Source organism: Serinus canaria, chromosome 5 (assembly GCF_022539315.1).
Source record: "Serinus canaria isolate serCan28SL12 chromosome 5, serCan2020, whole genome shotgun sequence".
Classification (NCBI taxonomy): domain Eukaryota; kingdom Metazoa; phylum Chordata; class Aves; order Passeriformes; family Fringillidae; genus Serinus; species Serinus canaria.
In genome coordinates, this window is record NC_066319.1 from 34890174 (window position 1) to 34916955 (window position 26782).

Sequence of the window (26782 nt, forward strand, 5' to 3'; positions counted from 1 at the left end):
AATATCCTGTGATCTACATGGCATTTAAATTTATAGAATTAAAGAAGTTGTTCTTGCTCTTCATGAGCCCTACCCAAACTTTCAGAAAATAATTTTCTTTCTGGAGCAAATCAACCAACCAAGTAATTTGTGCCTAATGGTGAGCAAATTAGAAATAATCACACAAGTAGCTATATCACACTTGAAAATCTAGTTCAATATTTTAGTATTATCTAGTTCAATACATGACAAGAGTCAGGAATTTTCAAACATAATGTCTTTATGAAGTAGTTTAAATAACTGATCAACTTTTTCTTACCTAAAAATTCTGTGCAGAAAGGTCACATAAACACTTATTAATTACAACAATTTATCTTAAGAAAGGGCATTTTCAACTTGCCTGTGGGAAAGGATCAGCTGATGCCAATAACACATTTTCTGGTTTGAGGTCACAATGAACAATATTTTTGAAATGAAGATGTCTTAAAGCAACAAGGATCTGTGAATAAACAAATCAAATTATGGTTGTTTGCTTTGTATTGTTTGAACAGTATCAGTGACCAGAGAAGCAAGGACTGGTGTGAAGAAAAACAATTCAACAAGAATGTACCTTTTACAAGATGTGAACAATGAAAAAAAACCCAAAAGAACTCAACAAAAACCAAAATGCTGGGCCTCAAGTTTTCTTGATGCTTCACTGCATCAAATATTTTTCCCTCTCCAAGAGTTTACACGATAAACATCTTTTAAAAACTGGGTTCTAAGTATTTGTTTACTTTTTTGTGCATGAAATCTTTGAATGTAGTAACATTTGCAGAATGACCTTTCACATCTTGATTCAACTAAAAACACTTCACAGAAATATTATATGATCCAATTGAAGTGTTTTCTTGATGACAGAAAGAATGGAGAGTGTAATGTGTATTTCTGTTCTGTTACATACACAAAAATATAGTGACAGTGTGACAGATATCCATCCTTTTTGTGTGGCTTTAACTCAACTCCTTGTGTTTGGTCAGGGGCTGACAGAATTTGCCACTGCATTGGAGCAGTGAATGGTGAGGAGGCTGAATGAACCTGTGAACAGAAGAAATCAAATTCTAAAGCTGGTGGCAGTTTTGCCCATTAAAGCCTGGAAACTAGGAAAGCTGTTCTACATCAAGTAAGGAATTTATAATAATAAACACCATATTACTGTTGCTCTTGCTACTGTCCTTTTTCCTGACTGCTGAAAGATGGGCTTCTCTGACTGTGAGGTGGCTCACTACCAATGTGTGTACCTACATTTAAACCAGTATTTTGGGCAGCCAAAGAAACAGGATGATAATATCACAGGAATATAACAACAGGAAGCTCAAATAAATCCCATACCAAATAGTTAATAGAAGTAATAATGGAACCCAGACTCAGACAGCACTTAGATCCAATGTCAGTACAGAAAACAGGTTTAAGAGTACATAGTATGAACTGCAGTGGTTTGATATCAGGCAGTTCAAGAGGCTCAATTTTCTTTTTGTAGTTCTCCCACAGTTTGCTTTTAGTGCTTTCCTTTCTTAATTCTTCCATCACATGAGAAACTGTAGGTTGATGTCCCCTCCATCCAGCAGCCAACAGCTCTACATGTGTCCAGTTTTAAGTCCTCCTAATGGTTTACTATCTATAACGTAGATAGTAACGTACAGTAATGTAAAGAAAGCTGGTTAAACACCCCTGTTTTATTCAGATTTTCATAAACCAGTCAGGTAAATTATGTCAAAGGTAAAACACAGGAAACATAATGGTAATAGTGGTAATAATTGACCTCAAATCTCCTTCCAGGTCTATAATAAATTTCTTACCTGAGTAATTAAAAACTTAGTTATTCTCTCTGGCAATCTGCCCTTTTCACTTGACAAGATCATCTCCAGCATGTCTCCATGGAGTTTTTCCATAACAACAAAGACTCTCTCTGGTGTCTCAAACATACACTCCAGATTTACAACCCCAGGATGATGAAGATTCTATCAAAGATAAATACAGCATAGATTTCTCAATATGATCAGTAGCTTTTATAGCTTTAACATATTCAGACTTCACGCCCCCACCTAAACTAGACAATGCTTTGGTATTCCATAATTTGTGGGCCTAACCTGTAAGCAACAGGAACAAAATTTCTAGGTGAAGGACAGGAGAATGTATGAATTTCAAATTAGTTTAACACACATTTTTCTTATTGTGTCTGGTGCTTAAAACTGCAGAAACTGTAACTCCTAGTGTGACATTGCTGACACATTTGGTTTTGGCTTTTTATGGAAAATATGCAGCAAAAATACTAATATTCTTGCAAAGACACTAGAAATTATGAATTAAAATAATTATATTATCATCTGGTATTTAGAGAAATAAATAATGGAGCTAATACAGTAAAAAACAACAGAAATTACCTGTAAAATGGCAACTTCATTACGCAGTTGACTTTCCTGTTTAGTTGGAAATCTTAGTTTATCAATTATTTTAATGGCAACATCTCTTCCAGTTTTGCGATGCTTTCCTGCATTAATACAACAAAAGCTCTCTATCAATTAACATGATTAATTATGAAAAGTGTTCCCTTTTCATGGGTTGTACAAATGGCCATAAACAAGTAAACCTCAGAGCTGGTTTGAAGATAAGACATTAAAAATTTTCTGTCATTTCTCTTCTTTTTACCCTCGGACAACAGAACTTACTGTCACTTGACAAAGCCATTTAAACATATAAGAAACAAACATATGAGAAAGTTAGCTCTACATATCAACAGTATAGATGCAAAGTTAATTTTCTCATATATGTGTAAGCTGCAGCTGCATTCTGTGCAACTGGCTGGTTGTAGGCTGAGTCCTTCACTTGTAGCTCCACACCAGCAAATAATGAAATATGAGATAGCCTTCAGGCATGTTAGTGCATGTCCCAGGTTCATCAGAGAATCAGAGACACCTCAGTGAGAAATTTTTTGTTTGTTCTCACTTCACACTGTCTCAAACAACAGCTGTACCCAAATACATCCCCCAAAAAACTGCAGAAAAAAAGGAGAAAAGAGAGAGGAAAAATTAATAAGAAAATGATAAACAATTCTAACAAGCTACTGAAGAAACAAAAAAATGCCTCACTGAAATATGTAAAGAAAAACACAGGGAGAATAATATTTTTTTCATGCATTATAGTTCTCAAAAAGAACTGAACTTACAGTGTCTATCAATATGAAGCTATTGATAGACACTGATCCACCACTGGGCAGAAAACTTCAATCTGCAAAATGACTTCATCAACACAAAATATAAATATATATTTCGTTGAATGTATACGTCTTAAATGAAACAACAGACAGCTAATTTCTGCAACAAAGCATTTCAGAGTCCACATATTTTCCCCATTCAAGAAATTTTTTATATCTTAAGCATAATTGTACAAACACACCAAAGCCTTACCTCCATAAACAATTCCAAACTGTCCTGATCCCAATACTTCATCTGGGAAGATCTGGTATACAGTGCTAATATCCTGTTTATACAAACAATAGATATTAAGCCCTAAGAATATGGGAAGAAAATTTGTATTTCATTTGCTTTTTCTAGTGGGAAGTAGCATCCTTTTAGTACAGTACATTTTAAAATATATTATCTGCCAGAAATTTCTGGTGTGTTTTCTTACAAGCCATAGTAACTGTAATTGCTGTAAAAGCTGATGAATCTTCAACAGGTTCACTGAGAGGGGTAAAATATTCCATTTGTGCCAGAGAGGCAGCCTCATGTCTCACTATTTCTCAGTGCTGTAACACAGGCTAAAGCACAAGCTGTTGGCAGATTCATTTGGGAGACTCAAACACTGAATCTTGCAGCTCAGTTTTATTTCCCTGATATTTAACCAGCAGCATATACAACAGAGCAAAAGAGTGTCTAATTCTTAATAAAGGCTGTCTTTCTTTTTGTTAGGAAAGAAAAGGACACATCCCTAGCAGGCAATCTTTTTGCAATCTTTTTCTGACAACTACCAGAGCTGTCCCAAAGCTTTAGCTGGCTGCAGGGAGTATCTATTTTTTTCCATCTGCCATGAGACAGAAAGCAAGCAGTGTAAGTGCTTAATGTGACTACACAACCTATTTCTAACTGTCCTAGAGTAGAAGAAACCCAGAATTATTTATGTATGTGTTTTGATACATGCAACTCTTCCTTTGCAGACAAAGAGTTTCATTTTTGTACAACAAAGAATATCTGATCTCTCAGTTATGACAGGAAATGGTATATTTATCAGGTTTTGTGGTCAGTTTTACAAAGTTCAGTTGACAGATTCCATGAGCTAGTAATTTCTACACCTGGCCTTTCCATTTGGTAATTAACACCCTACACAGACTCACAGTTAAAGCCTGTGAAATTACCCACACATAATTCTTGCATCTCGAGAAAAGCTGCCACAAAGATGGTTTTTGTCAAAAGTTATAAAAGCTAATTGTTTGTTAATTTCTTCAAAGTAAGTGAGAAATGGCCAATGGGAACTCCCCTAACACTCCTCTTGAAAAGCAGATCAATGACTTTGCCAGCTTAATCATAGCATGTCTAGCACCAGCATCAAGAGAACACTCACCACGTTTTCTTGGACTTGGCAGTTTGACACAGAAATACTGATGGATATATCCCCTGGGGAAGAAAGCAAAATATACTTTAGATTGCTGTGCTTTTAGTTCAAACATGTAGTAATAGGAAATGACATTCATATTACATCAGTATCTGCTGACAGCTCTAGAAATTGGACCAATTAGGTCAGCTCGTTCGTCTACCAGCTAATATAAAATTATACTAGCCCACAAACACATGAATTTAACAGCAGCTTTGCAGTGTAGGGAAAAAACAGAATTATGCAATTTATTAATAATTTTTTTAATAGTGAAGTCTCATAATAAGCTTCTTACTGCTTTTTCCCATTCTATTTTGAGGCTTTGTATCTCACCAAAGTAACAACTGCAACTAAACTGGTTTTATTTAGTGATTTAATTTAGGGATTTAATAATAATTTTGATTTATTTAGTCACCTACAACATATTTGATGCTATTCAGATGAAGGCAAATACACATTCGAATTAGACTGCATACTGTTACCAGTAATACACTTTTCAACTGGCTTAACATACATTATTAAAACTTAAAAATTAAAACAGACATAATGGAAACAAAACCTTGCACCTGCATTGTAATACAAGAAACACCAGATCCAACTTCTATCAATGTGGAGCTTAGGAGGTTATAGGCATGTCATAAGCATTTGAACTGCAAACTTACTGAGCCAAAATTCAGAATATGCCTACTGCTAACTGCATTACACAAAGACAATACTTTGGGAAGGAAAGCATGCTTCTTCTGAGCACAGCCCCTTCTGTCTCCTGCATTTGTGCAGAACCCCATTCATGCTGACTTTCCATTTGTTTAAATAAAAATTTTGAAAGAGTCTCCCCTACTGTAAGGCCTATACTACACACTGAAGACACTTGCTACAACCCATCAGCACTAATCCTAGCTGCTGTAAGTAACATGAGTAACATGGCCTATTCCCTTTCCTTAGGAGGACTGCTTTTGGCACAGAATATTTCAGTTACGGAGAGGTTTTTAATCATTGCAAATTTGTCTTCAAATATATGTACTGCTGTGTTTACATGAAAAAAAGCATGGACAAAGACAAGTCCTAGACTTTGAGCAAGAGAAAGAAGGTTGCTATCATTCTCATTGTCCACAAGAAATTGCTCTAAAGGTCTCAAACAACCTTAATTTTTGCACATATAACCCAAAGATAGCCACTAACTTGTAGAGAAATTTTTCAAACTTCCCAAGAGGGAGATAAGACAGCTGTCATGTCCAGTCCAGTATTTTAGGTGATTTGTTTGGCTACACTGGACTCAAACCAGGGGCACTAGGCAACTAGTCTGATGGAAATGACATCCAGAATTTGACACTATTTTAAACAAGATCCCATTTGAGAAAGCAAAGGACATTGCTGATCTAATCTGATATGTGAGCTTTTGTGCCTGGAGATGCAATGCCACAGCCTGTTGTATTACTTGGTTTCTGAAGGGCTTGTGGTCTCATTAGCATTTTGTGCTGCATTAATAGCATCCAGATGTCAAGTGCTAAAGTGGGTGCATATTGCAACAAAAGGTCTAATCCAAATTATGTAGACAGATCCAAATCCTCTTTACACTCTCTAGGCAGAACAGAAGTACAGAGCAAGCACAGCAGCACATGGCTAGTAGTGAGGAATTGTTTGCTCTGTGCTACTTTATTATCAGTACCCAAGACAGATTTAAACAGGTCTCATATTTGGTTTACATAAACTGCCACCTTTGCTAGAGAATTACACAAAGGTATGTAAATTGGAAGCTAAGATATATTCAGTCCTTTAGGTCCTGGATAACACATGCCTTGTTGTGCCTGTAATAGCTGTTCTTCACACTGGAGCTCTTTTCATCTCAGCATGGGACAATGTCTGAGGCAGCTGTACAGCCAAATATGATGGAAGGGAGCATATCATCTGTGCTACAGTGACCTAAAGACTGAAGAGCTGCTTCTGCAGACAGCTAGAAACATAAATTACAGTCAGGATGGGAAAAAAATCTATCCATTTTGAAGTGGATCTCAGAAAATTTCAAAGCCTGTGCACAAGGAGGCTGTTTCTCACACCAGCAACACAAACTTGAATTAGAAGCCTTACTAATTTCATAACTATTCGCTTACTAAAAGATCTACATCTTGTATATCAATACAGATGTCCTTCTGTAGACTGAAAACACCTGGATGAGAAACCATGGTGTTTAAAATAATATGGAAGACAAGTGACAACTCGCGACAGAACAGCCTTTACCAGCTGTGCTATGCATCATTTCAATGTGTGCAGAAGACTGAGCAAATGCCCTTTGAGAGCTGATTGTCCTTATCAGAAATGGAGGAAATGACCAGACTTACTGTGCAGGCTGGCTCCTGAGCCAGTGGATGCCCCCTTAGGGATGACAGGCATCAGGGCATGCTGTATTGCCATCTCCCACATGCGTGCCACATCAATGCCAACACCGCTGCTGATAACGCTGTTATTCAGTGGAACACTTGAGAGGTTGTCTATGTTTTCCCCAACATAATAGACTATATTTGCTGTGCTTATTTCAAAGCAATGAGGATTGGCTCCTTGAGGCAGCAAAGTGAAAGTTTTTGCAGGTTCCAGAGACAAAATTTCAGACAATGGGATTTCCTAAAATGAAAAGAATATTTTACTTTCTGTGCAAAGATTATCAACATAAAGAACTTCAGCATGAGCTTTATTTGATTAGCTTATGATATCAGTTGTTGCCTTTTACCACATGCTTCGTGTACAAACAAAAAGCCTCTTGTAACCTGAAACTCTGTGACACAGACGACTGCTGATGGTAAAATACGAAATGTTTCTCTTCAAGACTAAATAGAACTTTAATTATTTAACTGGACTTTCAAAGAGAGTAGTGAGGTACCTTCAGAGAAAAAGCAGGGTCATCCATATATCAAGAAAACTTGATTAGAAAATAAAACCTTGTTGACTTCTCATAGAAAAACTTTTCATTTCCATAAGACACATCTTATAGGTCCTCATGAGCTGACACCTTTCTGATCAGACTTGTTTTTGAAAAGCAGAACACACATACATAGCTTAAATAATGAAAAAAAACCAAAACCAAAACCAACCAAAACCTAGATAGAAGTTACACTATTATTGTACTTTTAGTAAGCATCAATTTAGCAATTCAGTCCTTATATTCTGCTGGTATGAAAAGAGGTTGAAAAATATTCCTTACTTTGTAATATTTGCTTCCAGTATCATTTTGAAAAAGAGTAATGCATTTGCTGTCCAGCCTCCAGTAGTGTCGCTTTCTCTGCAGTGAAAAACAATTAATGAAATGTTCATTTTGCAAAAGCACCACTGCCAAAATGTTTCCTTAGTTTGAAGAGATGTACTGTGAACGATAAAGACCCAATTACTATTACAAGATTTTAATGAAAATTTTCTAATTGAATTCAGAATTTATAGACCTCTTATTATTTCTAGCTCTGCTATTTCAGGAATAGCTCTGTGAAAACTGTACAAGTTTTAAAAATTTAAAATGCCATTCTGAAGTCTGCATTACATTCAGCACAATTTGCTGATATACATGATTCTAAAGCAATTGGAATTTCTTTTTGTATCCTTCTAACACCCCAGCTCACTTTTGAAGGTCACATACTGAAGGCTTTATTCATTTTTTAGCAGGTGAGAATGAAAATAGCCTTTTTCTACACTAAACCTACTTTACAAAAGTCTCAATTCAGCTGGCAGTAAGGTATCAGGGAAAGTGCAGCTGGAAAGTATGGCTACTTTACAGAACCCCTTAACATCATGTTTCACTTCCTTCAGGATGATTTTTCATTTGACTGCCTATGATAATGCAACAGATATATTCAGATGGTTTTTGCATGTTTTAACTGTCCCCTGTTCTTACAAGCAGTGTCAGTCCTAGTTATGATAAGTACTGGGACTTTAGCAATCATAAAAATTGCAAAAAATGCCTTACATGAGTGACTGTAAATTATCTGAGTATTGTTAGAATTTGATTCTATACTAAAACATAACATTTAGTGGAAGACAGGTCTTCTGTAACAATTCTTACCAGTGTGTCCTTGCTTGTATAGTGAACCATCCAACCCTCCTTCATTACTGTGCTACTTCTCCTTTTTGTGTGCTTCACAGACTGTACCACTCTCATTAATGGAATATTGTTGCTGGTTGAAGGGCTTAAGAATAAATCATTAAAGAAAAAAAAATCTTTAAAATCACAGGAAAAAAAAATCTTTAAAATCAGAATATGTGTATTCACACACATAGAAAATATCTACATTTATTTTAATCATTGTTAGCAGACCTGGTTTGTACACTATTTTGTTTTGTCATTCCAAGTATCTAGAGATTACAAAGGAAAAAGATGAGCTAAGAAAAAGGGCAAATGACTAGGGCCCTAGCTAGGCTGTGGGAGCCATTGCTCAAGCTTGTGCTATGCATGATTCAAAGCAGTACTTGATCTTGAATCTCTCATAACCTACACAGACAATGTCCATCAGATTCCTGTCCTGTGATCTTGCCTGGGCTCAAACACACAATGGAGGGATGCCAGTTTACAGAGAAGGAAACATGCCAACTGCCCAGCTGCACACCCCTGGCCAGGCACAGCACAGAGTCTGCTGGAACCTCCCAGAGAAAGAGATTCAAGCTACTCTACACTCAAAGACCTAAGGTGAAACCCTACTGTCTTGTGGGGTACGCACACTGCAACTTTCTACCATTCAGCCAACACACAGGGAGCTGGGAAGCCATGGGAATGTGACAGCATGCCTGATAGCACCATCAGATAAAAGCTGGTAGGAACCAGAAGCAACCTAGCCCATCATCCTTGCTGTCAGAGGTAACAACTCCTAAAGCAGATTCTGTGCAATGGAATATGGACTCAACCTGTTCAGCCCTAGACATGAGTACTTGGCTGTTTCTGGCAGAAATTTAAACAGTGATGCTGCATTGTGAAAACAGCACAGCTCTGCTTTTGTATTATGCCCTGCTAGCAAAGCTATTGGTGCAACAACTCCAACAAAAAAAGGGCTGATAGTGTTTAGCAAAAGAATAACATGTTAAGTTCCCAACGTTGTTGTGACTGTAGATGTCTGCAGATGGCCCTGCTTCACTGCAATGCATCCTGGAAATAAACTTTATGAATTGGTAGTTTCCCATCCAATTGCAGAAAGTGCTGTCTGAAAGTTTAATTAAGTATATAACACATACTTAATAACTCTTTTCTGCCTAAAAATGATTTAACAATCTGCAGTTTCTATTTAGCTATTCCTGTGCTGACAAGATCACTTAAAAAATATCCATGGATACAGAAACTACCCTTAGAAATAAGTGCAGAGAAGTGTTACTGGAGGAATCTCTCTTACAAAACATGTACCTTAGTTAAAAATGTTCTATTAGCACAATTGGGTATTTTTATTTGGCAAACTTGCAATGCTGTCTGCTTTGTAAAACTTGGAAATTTAACACGTTCTGTGACAATGATTTAATGATCTAAGCACAGGCTCATATTCCAATGATACAAGGTGTCTACACACCACACATGTATCATACATATCTATGCAGGCAAATACAGCTGTAGTTTGCTGCTGCATGCAGTAAAACTGCATATTGTTGTAATGGATTGCTTTCTATTAGTGCAACAGGTGTATGACAGTAACACAGAAATAAGGGAAGATTTATAAGAAATAAGAACATATTACTGAGAGAGACTCCCAACAAGCAAAACAAAAGAGGAAATTGCAGGTCAAACAGCCATGTGAAAGGAAAATGTTTTTTAAGGTATAGATCCCTTGCATCAAGGAAATTACAGTTGAAATTTCTTTAATTCATTTTAGGTTCCCTGACAAGGAATAATCCCTATTTTTTCCATGCTATTTGGACAGTTCCAATAAGTGAATGTTTCTTCTCTTGACTTCTGAGGTACATTGCACAACTCAGTTCCTGTTTTCCTTCCTGAACAGTCATTTCAAAGCACTAATCTATTTTTTAACTTGCTTCAAATTACTACTTTAAGTTTGTCCAACTTTCCTTTTCAATAAAGGCATTTAAAAATACAAACAATCTAGATCAAATTATACCATAGCCACTTACACATTTTGTTTATTTATCTAAATTTCCAGGCACTGCACTGTTAGACCAGGGGAAGAATGCCTTGGAAAATAAGTAATCAATAAATAAATATTTTACTAGTAATTATGCACAAAGAGTTTCAAATCACTTTCATACAAAAACAGACCTGTAAGAACTACTTTTGCATAAGTTTTCAAATGCTACTTCAACTTGACAATAAAGCTGCTCTTAAATTACAAATGCATATAATCAGTGAAGCAGTCTCACCACATTTCACCAGCATTCCCCATTCTAAATGAGTGAGAACAGTGACCATGTACATTTCCCCTTGAGCCCTAGACATGATTTGTACAAATAAATACAAAGGAAGATGGAAGGTACACTCACCCCCCAGCTCACCTGATCATCCTGTTAGATTCATCGTGATCCAGATCAGCATCCTGCATTTCTCCATTGTCACTATGGCATCCTGTCATTGACATCTCTGAATCCTGAGCCATAGATTCCTCCATGTCATCTATAAAGCCACTGTTTCTTTCACTGTCATTGTCATCGCTCCCTTCTTCCATGACCACATCAGACTCAGCCCCAGGACTAAGAAGGTCTGGAATACCATTTCTCAAGTTATTATCTAAAAACATGTGATACTCCATCTACAACATCCTGGCACATTTTAAGCTTCCGAAAAACTCAAGTTCTCTTTGGAAGTCTATTGCCTGCATCTAGACAATATAAGTAGACAATTATTTATAATGTGAACTGTTCCTTTGCACAGGAACAGTGTTTTCTGTGAAGCCTGCACAAAATAGCACAAAAATCAATACCACTGAAACAGTGCCCCCTGCCATTAGAAAAGAAATACTAAACAAGCACCAAAACTAAAGTCCTAGGGTTTAACTGATTTGACTATGGCATAGCATTAATAGCATCATCCACCTTACATTTAAATTATATTAAACTTTCCTGTTTCCAAATTAAATATGCCTAAGAAAGATCAGAGTAAGAAATGATTTTTTGTTGCATTGTTGCCTGTGAATGGATTTATTTGGAATATAAAATCATTAGTCCAGTCAGAGGGTAAAGACAACGTTGGTTTCTCTGGGATCTTGCAATGTTTCAGAAATTTGAAGTAAGGTTAAAATCACATGGAACACATCAAATAGTTTCTCCTAGCAACTTCTGCCTAACTGTGTGGAGGAAGGTTCTTGACAGCCAGTGTAGGCAATGTAACACAAGAAGCAGCACACTGAATTGTCTGACAGCAAAATGTTTGGAATTAATGGCATTTCAGTGAAATTAGAAGTGCACATCTGAAAAGTTTGTTTTCATGTACAGTAGTCTTAAGATATTTGGATATAAATTACTGATGTGTGATTAAGAGACACATACTTCATCTCCAGCAGAACCAGTCACTCAGTCATGAATGATACTTCACAGTGCAAAGATCTCTCTCTGCTATTCCTACAACACTTTTAAAATATCTATTTTTAATAAACCTACAATCAGTTAAAAATAGCTCCTTACATTTTGTATATAATGCATTTACTAATGACACCACACTTGGAATTTCATTACTCAACTCTTCTTTCACTTACTATTTTAGGGAAGATCTGTCATTTTATCCATCACACAGCAGACGGACAAAATGACAGATACTGTATTTTGTTTATTAAGTTTGAAAATAATATGAACCAAATTACTGAGAAAATACAAATGGGATACAAGTCAAAATTGCCTTTGCTAATCCCAGGGACCCTCTACCAATCATTCAGGACACACCATTCAGAGTTCTATGAGGATTCTATGTATACCATACTAAGAGTATTACTTGGTGCATAAAAACCAAGTTCTATAAATTTTAAGACGGCAATCTTCAAGGACTATACTTGGAGTAAGCCCAGAATATGTGTTCTCACCCCAAGTGACTCTGCACAAGCTTTCCTGAGACAAACTATCACTTCCCATCAGCTCAGCATCAGCATCACGTGTCAGGAGGAAAGTCCTAACTAAAGTAGCATGCTGCTTGTGAGGCAAAGGAGGGCAGAGGGGGTGTGTTGTAGGGATGAAATACACCTGCCTCAGACAGAAAGAGGGACTTTGGAAGAGTAATTCAGAAACAAATGTAAATTTTGTTCATTTAGTTCAGTAGTGCAGAAACAAAGTTTATGTTCCTGTCTTTTCACAGCACTTTAGATCAATCACAATCAATCTATAAAACTGCATCAATGCAGGAAAAAAATGTTTATCATTTGAAGCAGATTTAGTTACTTTCTCTGACTACAAATCTCAGGGAAAACTTTACATTCCTATCAATGGAATTAACATTTAATAGTGCATATTTTAGTTTTTGAAAACCAAACCACAAATTTCCATTAGCAACATTACTCGCCTTCCTGAAGAAATAGTTGTGTTGTGGGAGTCAATGGTTAAGTGAGATATAAATGGTGCAAGATTAAAAAAAAAGAAAAAAAAATAACAGTGACTCCAAGAGTCCAATGAGAGGTGCATCAGAAAGGACATTCAATAGGAAGACATCATCTACTTTCCAGAAGATCATGTACTTTGTCACATTTCAAGTGGAATACTTAGTACCTGTAGGAATTTTCCTATTGAACATAAAAACTTCTTCATAGTGATACAGAAACACAACTATAAAGAAATACTGTGAAAAATATTAGTTAATATTCCTAGTTTTGGAATTTCTTGATATGTCTTCAATAAAGTAGACTGCTTTAAAGGAAAAAGAATGCATCATAAGGTAATAGTCAACCTCAGAATCAGTCTAGGCTGACAACACGGTAATATACACTAGAAACTGAGCACTTCCCCACACTTCTCATTCCCTTATCACACAGGAAAGTGACATTTTCAAGGCAATCAACAACTCATCTGCAGCCACTCCTTTTTTCTCCACTACTATCTGTCAAGCCTGCCTGTACACCCTTATACTTAACTCAAAACCAGCAGCACATGCAGGGAAAAATCTGCAGATAGTCAAGACCTGATTTGTGGCAACTGGTATGATTAGTTGCCACAAATCAGGTCTTGACTATCTGCAGATATGCCATCAGTAAATGGTGGATTTTTTTTCTGAAGAGCATTCCTAGTTGTTCTAGGTATGTTTTTCCTTCTCAGGAAGATCATCCTTAACCATTTTTTTCTCCCTTCACATTAAAAGAAAACTTTGTGCTTCTAGCTGACAGGCGATGCCAACTTCTCATGTGTGGCTTTTGGCTTTCCTCTGGCATTCTGCACTTACCAGGGGTAATCACAGGCCCATTTTGCTGCTGACATCACATCTGTGGCACAGCTAAGCCTGTCTGCCAGTGCTACCTCTTTGGAAGAAACACTCCAAAGGGATGGTGTACAAGCTACTCACAGCATTCCTCCCACACTTCATCTTCGACGTACAACAGAAGTATTGCAGAGGAAAGGCCACTCCCAAGCAATGGAAAAATGTGTGTTTGTACACGTCACAGTTTTACATTTCTTTTATTTAACTGATGGTTTAAACAATGACAGGAACAATTGTTAATGCAACTTACCTCCATTAATGGCAACTTCCCCCAGGCAGTTATTTGGCACTTTAGGAGCACAGCGTTTGTGACAGTTGAATCTACAGTCTGATAAGTGAAAAAGGGATACAGCCAAATGATTTATTTTTCTGTGACACAATTATATTTTTTCCTGCTACCCAGCCTATAGATATTAAGCCCTATCATTTCATTAATACAAGTCGTATGTTCAGAGAGCGTGCACTAGCCTGGCTCCATGCTGCCTGTCAGTGGAAGGGACAGGATGAAGATGCTAGAAGCACATTTCTGAGGGAAAAAATGCCTTTCCAAGGGTAGCTGGGTGGAGCAGCACTACAGCAGCCAAAGTGGTGCTCAGCTCATCTAGGCGAGTGATGAGGAGGCACAAGTGCTTGGCTCCAAAGCCAGAGCTGCCCTTCCAGTGAAAGAAGCAGAATGGGCTGCAGTGTATCAGCTGCATTTTAAGGGACTGACTACATAGGAAATACTGATGACTGAAAATTGAAACAGGAGAACCCTAGCCAACAATTTTAAGTGAGAAAATATTTGGTTTTTACATCACCAGGCAATTTCTGGACAGCTTGCAACTACGGGTTCCTTCAGCCCCTTCCCTATTTTTCAAGTTTTTTTTTTTACTTCTTTCATATGTGTAAGTAGCACTTTATTACATGCCATGGGAATTGTTCCTTTTGACTTTTGAATACATTTTACTTAAACTAAGAGCTGTAAGTTACTAACAAATCAGGAAAACCAGAAACAGAAAGGAAAAAATATTCTAAGGCTGTCCATACCTTGCAATTATTTAAGATTGATCTAAACACCAACTAGAGGTACAGAAGTGCCAAACTACAGAAAAATTTTAATTTTTTTTTTTAATGAGGTTAATATTTGCTTAGGTCACCAGGATTCAAATGAACTGAAATAGGTGATGCTTTAATAGATATTTTGCTGTAGTTAAATTACATCAGAATCACACCTTAAGTTAAATTAAACTTTGAATTTCGCAGGGTTTAGAGAAGTAACACAAAGTATACTGATTAATTTTATGATAGTTATTATTTATTGTAATAGAAGTAAGGTGATTTTAAGCCTCCACTAGCCAATATTCCAACCCCATAGCATGCACAATGCTTTGTATTTACAGGCTAAGGCTGGCTAAGGTGAGCCAGCAATCTAGGCCACAATGCAAGGGGCCTGACTCACTTCAGTACCTACTAAGGCATGCAATGCCATGACACCTGAGAGCACATTAGTCACACTGAAAAAATATGGATTCAAATTCTCATATAACCCCATCTTATTTTACTTCCATTACAACTTCCCCAAAACACTGAGCTGCTGAGGCTCAGGCATATGCTTCTCCAAATCACACACAGGACTTGGTAGACCAACAGCAATGAACAATATGTTATGTTAGTCCATTATGTTAACAATTCTGCTGTAAGCACAGGTTCACCTATGCCAAATACATAGGTGCATTTATTACACCTGAATGAAAAATGTGAGCTACCGCACATACACCAAAGGGTAAGAATGAACAGCCATGCAGCCAGCTCCTATAGAACACCAATTACTGTAATTTTGACTGCAGCTTAATCCAGTGTAATTGTACATGTGCCTACACGTAGACAGTTCAGAGAGGAAATCATGAATAAGGCTACGCAGCAACCACTCAAACACTAATTTATTCATTTTATTATGCTTAGCTTTTATGTTCCTAACGGACATTTACTTACCTTTGCACTGCAAACCCTGTCTAAAAAGCCCTTTGAGAAGCTTCTTGCAGTACTGGCAAACTGTTGGACGTGTGTAGGAGTGGATGACAAAAGTATGAGGCACTTTAACCTTTGACAGTAAAATCTTGTCTAGCTGAATAGGTCGTCCAATGTAGGACTGTGAATTTGACCTCTTCTCTCGCCCAGTGTATGATTCTGATGGTGTCTTTTGCTGTAAAACACAGAAAAAGGAGTTTTGTATTCATTTTCTAAAGAATATCACATTCATATATTCCCTCTCTTCAATAGCACTGTCATATGCCATAAAAAGTCATGTAAGTGTCTTTAAACACTAATAGAACATGCATCATGCCCCTCTCAGACTGCTTTTGAAAAATTTGAATGGTACTGAACAGAACCTTTGCCAACACTTCTATCATGTACTTCATATTGTGACTGAAACAGGTTCTTATTTTAAAAATAATCAAAATTAAAACGATCATTAAAATTTCTCAGAAAAGCATTTTACGTTCTGATAAAAACCATTTTTACATCTTCTTTTCTTTCTGTTTTACATCAAAAGTAACTTTTAGAGGCTATTTTTTTGTATAAACATTAAAAAATTATTACATTATTCTATGTGCATGTAGGTTATTGATAGAAAAACCATTTATTTATAATTTTTGCTATTACTAACCTTACCACATTTAGATTACGCACAATAGATCACAACAGGTATTTAAAGGTGTGTGTGTATAGATACACACTTTTAAATACCTATTATATATATATGTGTGTGTGTATATATATATATATATATAGATAGATAGATAGATAGATAGATTTTTTTTTTTTAATGTGAGACACACAGTTTAAGGCATGAAATCCAGAGAATTTCTGGAATGAATGAGTTACCATATTTTCTCCATGAGATTTAGATGTACATATGATAATTAACCCAGAAAACAACTCGCCTGGAAAACTGTTTTCTCCTAATACTTGCCTTTGAGAAACAACCAAACTACACCCACAATTAAAACTGAAAGGAGAAAAAAAAAAGTGAGGAAATGCAGCTTCTCATTATCATCCACAAATAATCTGATAACTGAACACTAGAAAGTAAATCACTCAGAGTGAGCCTGCACTGTTGTAAAACAGTAGTAGCTGAACCTTCAGGTAGACATTAACTTGAAACACTGCTGAGATACAAACACATAATGCTATAGAAATTCCTCTGTCTGATTGCTATTTCCCAGTCATGAAAACATAGAAAAATACATTTTGTATGCTTCTATCTGAGACTTTTGGAGTAAAGAGGAATTGAGAAGTCATTTTAATGGCAGAAGAACCTAAGGAATTCGTTCCTGGCTTAGCCTTCACATTGTATTTACCATGGGGGGAAAAAAATTTCTTCCTTACTAGATTTCTTGCTGCAAAGATGAATTCTTTGATTATACTGTAGAATTAGGTGTCTCTTCCAAGAGGCATAAAGATCCACTGTACTAACTTAGTCCTTTCAAATAAAGAAAAAATATGCAAAATACATTGGTATGAGCCAGGTACATATGGCCACCACAAAGAAAGGAGATTGAAAGAAGAAAGCATCTCTCTTTTCTTTATCACAAATAAAACTGGAAAAACTCTGAGTGCATACTCTGATATTTTGGGTTTATTACTTCCTGAGGTCTAAATCTTCATGCTCTGCAAAGCACATATGCATATTAAAAAAACCCAAACAATTAATTAGTCTCAATTTGAGATTAAATTTCTTTTTTTAATATTTGTTAACTAGTAATAAAATTCACCTAATAGTTCTAAAGCAGATCACACTAAGTTTTATGAAGTAAACATCACCAGGCCTGCAAAATGGAAGGCTGAAGAATGTCTCACATATTCTGCACAAACTGCATTGCTCAGCTGGTATGAGCCACGTGGAAATTACAGCCCTCAGTGTCTGTGTAAAGGGAAAAGCTCACAAGGAGCAGGGAGAAACAGAGAGGCAGTTTTTGCAGTTCTATGCCAGTGTAGAATAGAAACAATTTTGGTCCAGACTGATTCAACTTCATAGTCCTAGTTCAGTGCTATCCAAGTTATAGCCTCAAACCTACCCTATGACCAGAAAGTCAGCCCTGAGTTTGCCCTTCAGCATCCACAAGAAGAGTTTTACTTGTGGCATACTACAATTTAATGTAAGTATTTTCTTTTTGAATAAAAAAAAAACACCTGAAGGGTTACTACTTCTAATCACTACTTGCAGCACATTAGTCACAATACTCTGCTCTCTCTTTCTTGAATCTGGGCATCTGGTGGACATTTTGCAGGTAGTGATGCTAGTCTCTTAAAATGAAGTTTAACTGAAAAGGAGTGAGAATATGTAAGGAAAAGATTTGTTCTTAGTGCTTGCTTTCATTATGTCACTGTAACAAACTAATATTTCAGTTTACCATTCTTATCACTAATTTCTTGACAATCTTGTCTGCAGTAAAAGTGATCCAAATATTTCCTAATGCCATCATCTCTCTTAGAATCCTGACTAATGTAATCTAAATTAAACCTATTTTCTATGATCACTCACTGTCTTCACTTTCCAAATTATTGCCTAATCAAAAACTATTTTGGCAACTGAATACTGCTAAAAGCAAAGTCCAAATTACTTATACCTAGGTGACTTCATGCTTAAAGGATTTTAGAAAGCTGGTTTGGCTGTTTTCCTCACCAACTGCCTTGCAGGTTTTATAAACTTCAGTAGTGCTGCTGAAATGTACTGAGACTCATCTTGGACAGTTAGGATTAACAGAGAGAGACAGTCTTCCCTACAGCTTTGGTTCTGACCTAGATGTCTGATCAAATCTCAGGTGTGGTACAGTACAAGTGTGGGACAAATTATTTCCATATGTTTTGCTCAGATTGATGGCAAATTTTTCAGTTTTAATGTGCTAGTGCATGTTTCTGAGAAAATGTCAGGAACAAAAAGTGAATTCTAGATGCTCTCCATTGAGTTGATTGTTTCTGAGATAACTCTGAAACAGTTACTCATCATACCATCAGCCTTGATCAAAGAGAATTATCATTAATAAAGCTTTTGTCGTGTTGTTTGGTAGGGTTCTTTTCTCAAAATTTGTATTAGTCAATGCACAGTTATAATTTCTGAAATAATTACTTCAAGTCTCATTTCACATGGCTGTGAAGTTCTGTTCCTGAACAGACAATTAACTAAGCTTTTGTTAGTAATTCATAAGTGTTCTCTACAACTCAAGTAGTAATACATACTAAACAAAAGATAAAACACTGGAAAACCTACTGTTAAATGTCAGTCTTCAAGTCAAATTTATAGAGAAAAGTATTTCAGCTTTTCTTTGCCATTCCACAAGTGCTGGGCTGCTACATGCCAGCACTGCAGCACACCATGTAAGGCACCAGCAGTTCTCAATTTACACTGACTTCAGGTCAAGAGGTAAAGCCAAGTTTCACCTTCTCCCATGCTAGAAAAGACATCAGAATTCATGGATCTGGTCTCACTCCTGTATGCCCAGCCCTAATATGCCTGACTCCATTCCCTCCCTCTTGCAGCCAGAGGCAATGTGCCCCCGGGGTCCCGCTCAAAGGGAGCAGGGGAAGGGAAGCTGGTGACAGATAACTCATGGCAGCTGGAGCATCTTCCACACCCTCTGACGACTGACTGATTAGGAAGAGCACCTCCTCCCTCTTGCCAGATAAGCTTCTCCTCCCAATATTGTCCAAAAGTCCTGTCAAGATCCCTCAACGCTAACTTCTAGCACTCCCAGCATCAGATGCCACAATTTTAAGTCCCTGCAAGCACAGGAAACCAGGAACTATACTATTTTCACTGGAAAAGCAACAATCTCCTCCACAAAGCACCTTCTCCTTCAGCTGGCGTGCCCGGTTTGTTAGAAAGATAAATGAGTTTTTCCTGGTAGCCAGCCAGACTACTGACTCAGCAAGTCTGGAAACTTCCCAGGAAATGATTGCTTAACCAGATTACACCATGGAAACTAACAGCCTGCACAGTTCCAAATACTAAATAGTCCTTTAGAACAATCATCCCAGCAAGGTAATCTATACTTTCAGAGCTCAAGAGATGATTTTTCAAGTGACAATGAACACCAAGAAATGTGTGCATATACTGAATACTGGACTGTCAAACTAAGCCAGTGACACTGATCACATCCAGATACTTCAATTATGTTGTAACTGTGAGAATATCTAAATAGAATCCAGTTTGCTTGCTCTTCATTTGGAAAAAAAGAAAGTTTGGTTTTTAATTCCAAGAACGAAGACGTGCCAATCTTTTCCCCAACATGGGGCATTCCCCATGACTTTTATTTAACTGATGGTTTGCTTCTTCTTGTTCATTTTTTTTTAATTTTTGGAATATACTGAATCTCCTCATGTGAGTTCTGGTGAGCTCTGTTGAAAGCTACTAGAAGACACAACAATTTGCCTACATTAGCCAGAAGCATAAAATCATTGTACAGTCATAGCAGGAAGAAGACAGTCCCCCAAAGGTAAAAATAGCTCAGCAGATCTTTCTTGTTTTTTCTAGTCCAAATACACTGCAAAATGCAATTAAGAAACTGAAATAAACACTGATTTCCCCACCATTGTATTAAGTTGTTCCTATTACCTGGTGAGTTTGATCATCTTGTAGCATTCCCATCTACTCCTTCCAGGCACAGAAATCAAAGAAACCGCAGGGAGATGCTGAAGGGACTAATGGGAAGCAATAAAAACTGACTGCTTGGACCCAGTGGGCTCTTGGGAACAAAGACAAGGACTGGCTCTGCAACCCAGCTGCATGGGCTAGTCTAAAATACAAAAGAGACTGCTGGTTTGCCTCAACCCTTTTAAAAGGTTTTGACAGTCCTACTAAACACATCCCAGGGATTCTGAAAACCTTTACCAAAGCCTTCATGTTCTGTAAAAGTCAGAAAGCAACTACTTCCATTTTGGCAATCAAGCTTGTGGAAACATGCTCAAGCCAGTAACCTTCACTCAGAAGAGAACAGGCTACACAACCTATAGGCAACTAAATATATGCTTTTTTCAAAACTTACACCAAGGAGTGCTAACCTTTTGCAGGCTCAACATCTAAGAAGTGTTGCAACATTACTACTGTAGTTTAAACTGAGATATTAAATCAGAAATAACAAAAGTATTCCTACAATTTTGAAATGTTTGCCTCAACAAAAGAATAAACTATTACGATCTAGGGCTTTTTTATTTACTTAGACAACAGAGAAAAGTGATGTCTATTTTAAAAAAACAAACAGCAATAACTGTTTGGATGAAGTTTCATTTTTAGTGTTGAAACAGACTTGTTGAAACATGCATTTCCTTCCTATATAAAAGGCAGAGGATAAAGCCTTAATATGTTCATGCACAATTTCTTCACAGGAAGCTACTGTCAAGTGAGGTGCTAGATATCTATGTAACCACAGGAACTCTGTTTTTAATGCAATGCAAATGTTGACTTTCTTTTACAAATTAAACTATGTGACTGCAATTAAGTGAATTCAAAGAAACAAATCTTCAGTTAAATATACTGAAATACCACACTTAGACTGCAATCAACTGTGTTGTCTTTCAAGGCTTCTTGCACTCCTCTCTAAGTCAAGTGTATGATTTAATCCTACAAGCACCACAGTTAGATAGCTATGGTCTGAAAAACATTTCACTTTCCCATGTGTAAACACATCAAAGAACTGACTTGAGTACAAGCTGTTTAATATTAAACTATCCCCAGATGGCTATTATTATATATGCCCTTCTTCTGCTCAGACATCAATAGCAGCAGACAGTGGTTTGAATGCTCTGTCTGTAACCTGCCCTGTTTTGGAAAGCACCAATAGAAGATTACTGGGTTTCAGGAGGCATTGTAGGACTATGCTGACTCCTCAGAACAAGGGGATTCCCAAAACAAAAGCCCTCTCTTTTTGGATTTGCTAGTACCAGCAGCCATAGTAAGACCTACATAGCACAAAGCTTTTTTTTCAGCGGATACAGACACAAGTTATTTAAAAAACACTGGGTTTTGTTTGATCTTGCATCATGTACTCCATAATTTTAAGTATATTAATTAATAAGATATTTTCATGGAAGTATCATGCAGTATTAGAATGCCCACATCAGAAGCCAGACCTGGCAGCTTCGTTATGCCTGCTGAATAAAGCTAATAAGAAGGGGAGAAAAAGCACACATGATGATACAAAGGTATCATAGCCAAATTATAGTTCAATACAAAACCCTTCAGATAGTCTTTGCACTATTCTGATTCATCCTCTCCTATAAAATCTTGGGGTTTCCCCCCCCCAATGCCTGTAAAAATGTGTCCCATCTGTCACTGTCTGCATACCATCCTTTCTGAATCAGGGATAACTGGCAGGTCTTTAGGCTGAACCACAGACACTGGTTTGGAAAGCTTTGGCTCTGGACAGAGGAAATATAGACAAACCTACTCAGTGAGGCCAGCACTAAGTGTGGGAGCAGTACTGTGTCACCAATACAGAAGAACAAGATTGTACATTGGAAGGGAGGGAAAGCACCCCTGACCACACCTAGGCCACACAATGGGCAATAAAAGGTTGTGCTGATTCCCATTATTCCTCAAAATAATGTTTTGGAATCTTGTACCAATCCACAATAACCCAAATGATCATGAATGATGTCTCAGAGATACAACAGGGAAGTAAAACGTGTGCAATTTTCAATATGTGCAAACCTTTTTGCTAGTACTTAGGAACTACAACACCTTGGCTCCTAATTTTCCTTAGATGTACCACTTTAAATATCACAGATATGCAACACTTCAAGAGAACCACATTTGAAATACTTTCTGATCTTGACCATTAATTTGTTTAACTATTTTAAGCTATTGTAAAAAGGCAAGAAAATTAAAAAATGCATAAAGGATTGTGGAATTAACTCAAATTCCTATATTCAAATTTCAGTGTCAGATTCACTGAGTTCTCAATTCTTAGTTCTGTTTAGTGCATGACCCTACATTTACCTGGTGCATCTGGCACTAGATCAATGTGAACACTACTTAGGATCAGTTTAATTACTCAAAGCTTCTATTTCATCTTCTATTATTTTTAAATAAACTCCAGGAGCTCTATCCATAGGCATTTTGAATAAACATATGGGCACACTGAAAGTAAATTCCCCTTCAGACAGAGAGGAATGTGCAGTGTGTATCACTGGAGCATGGAAAGGTAACTTGAGGGTGACAAGAATAAAACATAACAGAACAGTAATAATTCACAGTTAACTCAAGTGCCTTCAAAAGAAAATATTAATTTTGCCTTTGAGGATCTTTGGTCTAATGAACTCTACTTCTGCCATTAGAAAAGGACTTGTAATTAGAAGTGGTTTAAGGCACCAAGATGCTCTCAGCTGCAACATCCCAGCACTTACTTATTCCCTCCCTCAAGGGCCTTTTTTTTCCAGTTCAGTGAGCTGGGGAGGGAGTCTCTACACAAGACTCTGTAGGGACTGGAACTGGGAAAAGGAGATGCATCCTCTGTAGGAGTGTGGAAAACAAAGGCTTCTAAGAGTGGCTATTTCTGAGTCACTGGAAACAAGGACTCCTTCTTTCAGTGGGCTAAGACAAAAGGACATCTGTATTAAGTGTTGGGTGTGAGGGAAGAAAGAGAACATGGCCACACACGACTCACGACAATTCCCTCCCAGAGCACCCACTGTCCTAGTTCTGCAGAATCACTCTTCTATATATAGCTAAAAAGCCTCAAGCCAGCTCTGCTTATAACAAATCTATACAGGCAAGCAACACCTGGTGCTTTGTATTCTGTCAGTGATACATAAATAGTCTTTTCAACTAAAACTATATCCATTTTAAATTATTTAGCAAAAACGAACTGTAAATCCTGATTCTTCATCAAAAAGCAAAGATAACATGTAACATTCCACTTACCTATGCCCCATGAGACACATCATTCCTATTTTAAAGCAAAGCTCAGCTAGACTTTTTCTGAGAAATCACTTCAAGTGTGCTTATAAAATGACTTTACTATATTCGTTACTTCTAGAAAACAAATAAAACTTCCCAAAATAATGGAAACATATATTAAAAAATAGAAAGAAAATACTATTGTGTCATATAAACGTATTTTGAAGCAAAACTATAGATAGATAACACATTTTCTTTTCACAAGATGAATACAATTTTGTTTTTTCTCCAAATACCTTTTTTTTCAATGCCTACCTTTAATAACTGCTACTTTAGGGTAAACCACCATCATCTAGATTGGTGAATTCATCACTGATCAGACAGCACTGTATTTAGAACTCAATTATCTTAGATATTTCAAAAACTGTGGTTTATATATCCATGTTTGTATTGCTTTATGGATATTCTGTGGAGCTGGAACTCTGGGGCACACATAAGAACGTATGTCTTTTAGGAGGAAATAGAAACTCATCTCTGGAAGGGTTCAGTGGGGCTTTGAGCAACTGCTCTAGTGGAAGATGACCTTAACCATTGTAGGGAGTTGGAAACATATGATCTTTAAGGTCCCTTCCAACCTAAGCCATTCTATGATTATAGGAAATGAAGTTATTTATTTCAAAGAAATAGATGCTTGGCCATCGAAATCTTCATTTTAGCACAACAAAATATTCCTCAGACTAACTATGTTGTATTTCTAAAATGTAGTATTTTTAACATGTGCATCCCAAATACATGCTGCAAGGGAAAGATGCCAACACTTCTTAGTTTCAAAAGCTTTTGAAACTTTAAAAACAAACTAAACTTCTCTAGAAAATCCATACTGAAAGTCAAAGAGAGCAACCCTTGAAATTAATCACCAACTTTTTTTTCAATTTTTATTTAGACATGACACTCTTTATATATAGAGCTGTAACTTATTTGTACACTGTACATGGCTATTTCTACAGAAGTATAGAATCCTGGACTGTTTGGGGGAGGGGTTTTAAATTTTTTAATTCTCCCACAGTCTGAAAGAAAGAGCTACCCCAATGGTAGTAGTGTCAGAAGTTTATTGCTGGTGAGCATTTCAATGTGAGGTTTGTTCAGCTCAAAAAGAAAATGTTTATTTTCTACATCACTCCAGTAAATTACTAAGTCCTGAAAGTGAAGTTAATTTTTTTCCCATGTGTTATTATCAGTATAAAATAGGGCTTCAGTCTAACCAATGACCTCTTTCATGCCTACGAAATGCAAAAGTCACTTTTGTACTGAAATATTTTAATGTTTACAAATTTTACTGTTTAGCATAAGAATTATGATCTTCACTTTGGAATCTGGACTGTATTAATCTGATTTAATTCCTGCATGCCTTCAAAGTCATACTGATAATCATGAAAGAGGATGCTGCTAATAGCATGGTAGGGAGCAAATTCAGTACATACCTCATAGCCAGGGCTGACAGGAGACTGACAGGCAGTTGGAAAGAAGAAAAAACAGAACAAAGAAATAAGGGGGAGAAAAAGACAGAAAATAATGTTATTTTAGAAGCAAGCATGAATGTGGGATCATACTATACTCTCATTCTTTTTTACAGCATAAATGCTTAAAACTGCATTTGAGCTGAGACATATAAAAATTGTATCCTCCTAGTTCTACTTTGTTTTTAGTATTTCTGTTGATGAGTTTTACACTACTAAGTTAAGAATCAAAAGAAGACTTCATTCTTTGGAGGTAGATTTTTAAAACTGTACTCAAACATAGTCCCCATTCAATTTTCAGGTCAAATGAAATGTTTTATTGGCTAATGAAAACATTTATACCCAAACTGAAACTGTTTCTGTGGTTCCCTATGCAAGGATAATTAAAGTACAGGTACATTTTGCATGATTCCACATTATCATGATGATAAGATTTTTAGATTACAAAAGATTTTTAGATTACAAAATTTCATAAAATAGGGCATAACTTATTCCCTTTATACATGCCGCTTCTCCAGAAGGCAAGTTTACATGCTGTGTCTCCTATCAGGAGAACACAACATGAACAAAAAAATAAAGAAACAACTCAGTTTGATAATTACATCTAAGATCTCCAAAAATTACTCTTTCTCAACTGCTCTGACTCTACATGGTAATTAGGGGTAAAAATACATTTATTTTATTTCTATTTGTAGACCTGATAGCTATAACAGAGATCATATTTTGTTAGCAGTGATTCACATAACACATCAATATTATTAATGAATGGTACACTTTCATGAACAAAGTTGATGTTTTTCAGTATATTCACACAGACTGTAGAAAAATGAAAGACATTCCAAAGTGCATGTTTTGATTGGCATCACCCATATAAACTGCCATAAAAGTTATCTCATAAGCACTGCAGAAGAAATGAGTCCAAAGGACAGACCTGGCACACGAGAACTGACAAAGCTCATGGCACTCAAAAAAAGCAGGGTGGGAGGGCAGGAATGGAAATACATTTAAAGGAAAAAAACTAAACAGAACAAAAGACATATAGAAGCCATGTGTGAGACCATTTCCAAAAACCTGGTAAATGATACCGGGATTTCATGAAATAAAAGTGAGATAAAACTATTTGATTTCTTCAGGCCCATCCCTTTACCTACTGCAAATATATTTTCTTTGGGTGTGCACGTGTTTGAGCCTGTGTGATGTTCTGAATCATCAACACAGGGACTCCAATGTTTACAAGGTCCCAGAGAAGTACAGACTGCAGGACAGCTTGCAGACACTTACTGCATCTCCTCACTGGCAATTTTAATGCTGTCAAACATTTTGAAATATATAGCTTTGCAAAACAGGCATTTTGTATAAGAATGTGTCAGCAAACAACATAGTCATATAATTTAAAATGTTTTCACATTGAAAAAAATT

General features: G+C 36.6%; 1 protein-coding gene across 3 annotated transcripts in view; it reads right to left on the bottom strand.

The window, feature by feature from the left end:
• The window catches only part of PRKD1 (protein kinase D1), a 115298-nt gene that overhangs the window by 13642 nt on the left and 74874 nt on the right, over positions 1–26782 (bottom strand). For 2 of the 3 annotated variants that reach the window (XM_018907467.3, XM_050974754.1), the window contains 12 exons: positions 25328–25351; positions 15941–16151; positions 14217–14294; positions 11071–11275; positions 8651–8774; positions 7802–7879; positions 6945–7224; positions 4579–4631; positions 3426–3498; positions 2403–2509; positions 1818–1979; positions 380–478 (listed from right to left, as the gene is read on the bottom strand). In XM_018907467.3, the coding sequence (XP_018763012.2) occupies positions 380–478; positions 1818–1979; positions 2403–2509; positions 3426–3498; positions 4579–4631; positions 6945–7224; positions 7802–7879; positions 8651–8774; positions 11071–11275; positions 14217–14294; positions 15941–16151; positions 25328–25351 (1494 nt within the window). The remainder of the gene's footprint in view (positions 1–379; positions 479–1817; positions 1980–2402; positions 2510–3425; positions 3499–4578; positions 4632–6944; positions 7225–7801; positions 7880–8650; positions 8775–11070; positions 11276–14216; positions 14295–15940; positions 16152–25327; positions 25352–26782) is intronic. The other variant, XM_009101942.4, reaches the window with a different exon arrangement.